Source organism: Galeopterus variegatus, unplaced genomic scaffold (genome assembly GCF_000696425.1).
Source record: "Galeopterus variegatus unplaced genomic scaffold, G_variegatus-3.0.2 Scaffold70, whole genome shotgun sequence".
NCBI lineage: Eukaryota > Metazoa > Chordata > Mammalia > Dermoptera > Cynocephalidae > Galeopterus > Galeopterus variegatus.
In genome coordinates this window covers 330,151-333,243 of record NW_007726181.1, presented here as the reverse complement: position 1 = coordinate 333,243, position 3,093 = coordinate 330,151, and the positions used below count along the sequence as shown (strand labels likewise).

At 46.3% G+C, this 3,093-nt stretch overlaps 1 protein-coding gene across 5 annotated transcripts in view; it reads left to right on the top strand.

The window, feature by feature from the left end:
• Window positions 1-34: 34 nt before the first annotated feature.
• WNK1 (WNK lysine deficient protein kinase 1) overlaps window positions 35-3,093 on the top strand; it is a 152,236-nt gene continuing 149,177 nt past the window's right edge. For 2 of the 5 annotated variants that reach the window (XM_008577690.1, XM_008577698.1), the window contains exon 1: window positions 35-1,068. In XM_008577690.1, the coding sequence (XP_008575912.1) occupies window positions 310-1,068 (759 nt within the window). In that variant the 5' untranslated portion in view covers window positions 35-309. The remainder of the gene's footprint in view (window positions 1,069-3,093) is intronic. The other 3 variants (XM_008577683.1, XM_008577704.1, XM_008577710.1) reach the window with 3 other exon arrangements.

Genomic DNA, 3,093 nt, shown 5'->3' with positions numbered 1-3,093 from the left:
GCCGCTCGCCGCAGGATGGATGCGGACCGTGCGGCTCTAACCCCCGTGGCTCTGCTCCCGAATCGCCCGCCGACGAGCCCGCCTCGTGAGCCGCAGCAGCCTCGGTGCCAGCAGCCGCCGCAGTTGGGCCCAGCGTCCCGCCTGTCCTGCGGAGCTGCTTGTCAGTGCTGAGCGAGGAGTCGTCCGGCTCGGCCCGAACCCGCCTCAGGAGCGGTGCCCTGCAGACCTTCACGGCTCCTGCGGGTCGGCCCTTCACCCTCTGTTCGTTCGCAAGTCTGAGCCCGCTCGCCTCACTCCCGCGGACCCACCATGTCTGGCGGCGCCGCCGAGAAGCAGAGCAGCACTCCGAGCTCCCTGTTCCTCTCGCCGCCGGCGCCTGCCCCCAAGAATGGCTCCAGCTCCGATTCCTCCGTGGGGGAGAAACTGGGAGCCGCGGCGACCGACGCTGGGACCGGCAGGACTGAGGAGTACCGGCGCCGCCGCCACACTATGGACAAGGACAGCCGTGGGGCGGCCGCGACCACTACCACCACTGAGCACCGCTTCTTCCGCCGGAGCGTCATCTGCGACTCCAATGCCACTGCGTTGGAGTTGCCCGGACTGCCTTTTTCTCTTCCCCAGTTCAGCGTCCCCGCGGTTGTTCCTCAGAGCGCTCTACCAGAGCCCCACCGGGAGGAGACCTTGACCGCCACCGCCGCTTCCCAGGTGGCCCAGCAGCCTCCAGCCTCTGCTGCCCCCGGGGAACAAGTCGTCGCCGGCCCTGCCGCCTCGACTGCCCCCAGCAGTACCAGCAAAGACCGCCCAGTTTCCCAGCCCAACCTTGTGGGGAGCAAAGAAGAGCCACCGCCGGCGAGAAGTGGCAGCGGTGGCGGCAGCGCCAAAGAGCTACAGGAGGAACGGAGTCAGCAACAGGATGATATCGAAGAGCTGGAGACCAAGGCCGTGGGAATGTCCAACGATGGCCGCTTTCTCAAGTTTGACATCGAAATCGGCAGAGGCTCCTTTAAGACGGTCTACAAAGGTCTGGACACTGAAACCACTGTGGAAGTCGCCTGGTGTGAACTGCAGGTAAAGCCCCACCTACTTCTTTATTTTACGGTCTTTTGGATACTCAATTTGGCTCGGTTAAGCCAGTTTATCGAGTTCACCCTTAACAAGTCATTCTCTAACTGACTGAGTGGGAGAGGGAGGCCAACTATTGAACGAGGTTGAAATTAGGAGAATGTGGAGCATGTACCTAGGTGTTTGGATACGATAAGAATTATTGGTGGCCAAAGGGATTTGCTACTAGGCAGGGGGTGGTGAAAGTCATCTTAGTACATATGTATTGTCTCCTTGTTACTGCTTCAGTGCGTGGCAGGAAACTTGGAATTAGTGGGGAAGTTTTTTTTTAATCCGTGGCTGGCAGATATGGGGATCCAAACTCTTGACCTTGACCTTATAACATTGACCAACCGGGTGAGCTAACTGGCCAGCCCTGTGGGGAAGTTTTTTGAGTTAGGAAAGTACAGTCTTCTTGCCCTGTGCATTTCAGTCTCAGAAGCTCTGCAGTGATGAGCTGTCGTTGTGTTAGAAGCTGTTTCCGTCCCTGAGATGAGACTGTTCTTTTTAAATAAGAACGACATCTTTTCTTTGGATATATCTTACTTTATAGTTGCATAGGCATTTAGTATCAATGCCCCTTTTGGATAAATGCCTTGGCATTAGTAAGGTACAGTAAGTGCTTGATATTGTTCCACCTAATGTTAGAGTAACTAGTAATGATCTGACATTGCTCATTAAAACTAATGTCTTCTGTCCGATCACTATGCAGTGAATAGTACTCATTCAAGAGCCTATGCCAAATTGTATTAGTGCTTCAAGAGTTGTAATATTATCATCATTGTTTTGATCTTGTTATAAAAGATTTTTAAGCTAAACCTTGCTAAAAGTCCAAAGGAGTCAGAATGCTTCCTTTTTTAACCTCTCAAGTAGGTTTTCGTGGTGTAAATAATGATATGTCATTCTGGTTGACAAGTGTCTCCTAGGTTTAAACAGCTGAGTTTGGGCTAGTTGTTGCTTGGTAGGTCAAGTAGCAGCTTGCTTGAATTTTGCCCTCCCTGGGGGGTAAACATAAATTATTCGTAGAAGCAGAGTTACACTGAAGGAGAAAAGTCAGGCACATTATCCATGAAATGTGCCATTATTGATAATTTTTTTTTGCCAAAAAAATGGATCAAGCTGAAATAGGATATGAATGTAATTGGTCTTGCAACTTATTTTATCCATGAACTAGTATGTTAACACTTAACCTTTTGAATGTCAGCTTCCAAATGACCAAGGCCATCATGTGGAAGTAAACTTAAAAACTGACAAGTTCTTCAGGAACATCCTAATTTCTTAAGTTTTATATGGAACTTCTAAGGCAGTGTGAAATAAAAACTACTCATTTATTTTACAGTGGTTTAGAGTTGGAAAGGTGACAAAAAAAAAAAAAACAAAACTTGTCAAACTATACCCTTGTTCCTATTGGTCAGTCACACATACTCAGAAACTTAGGTCTCATCATTTTGGTTTACAGGCAGAAATTTACAGGTTTCTTTTCTGTATCACGGATGCCTTTTGCTACTGATACTAGAATTTTGTTCTTACATTGTAGTTTCATGTTTGAAAAGTGCTTTTTAACAATTTGATTTTCTTAACCGGCTACTTTCCTCTCTTAAGACTGGATCCAACAACAAAATGAATTTTTTTTTTTTTTTTTACAAGAAAAGAAAAAAAAAAAAGGACTATCCAATTAAATGTTGAGCACTTTATGGATTAATTTTGTTAGTTTTAATTATTTCACTTTTAAGATTTCACAGGATGTAGTGTATGTGTGTGCCACATTAGTTTTAAGCCAGATCAGGCTTTGGCTGTAGAACAAAATGAATCTTAGTTCATTGAGTGGTACCCTGATTTAGAAACTTTTATATCATTTGAGCCCCTGTTTCTACAACTTTTCATTTTTATTTTAAGAATGTGATTATTCTAGCCCAAGGATCCTTTTTATATCATTTATAGTTGAGCAGTATTTTTTTTTTTTTTTTTTTTTTTTTTTACCAGGAAATTTGG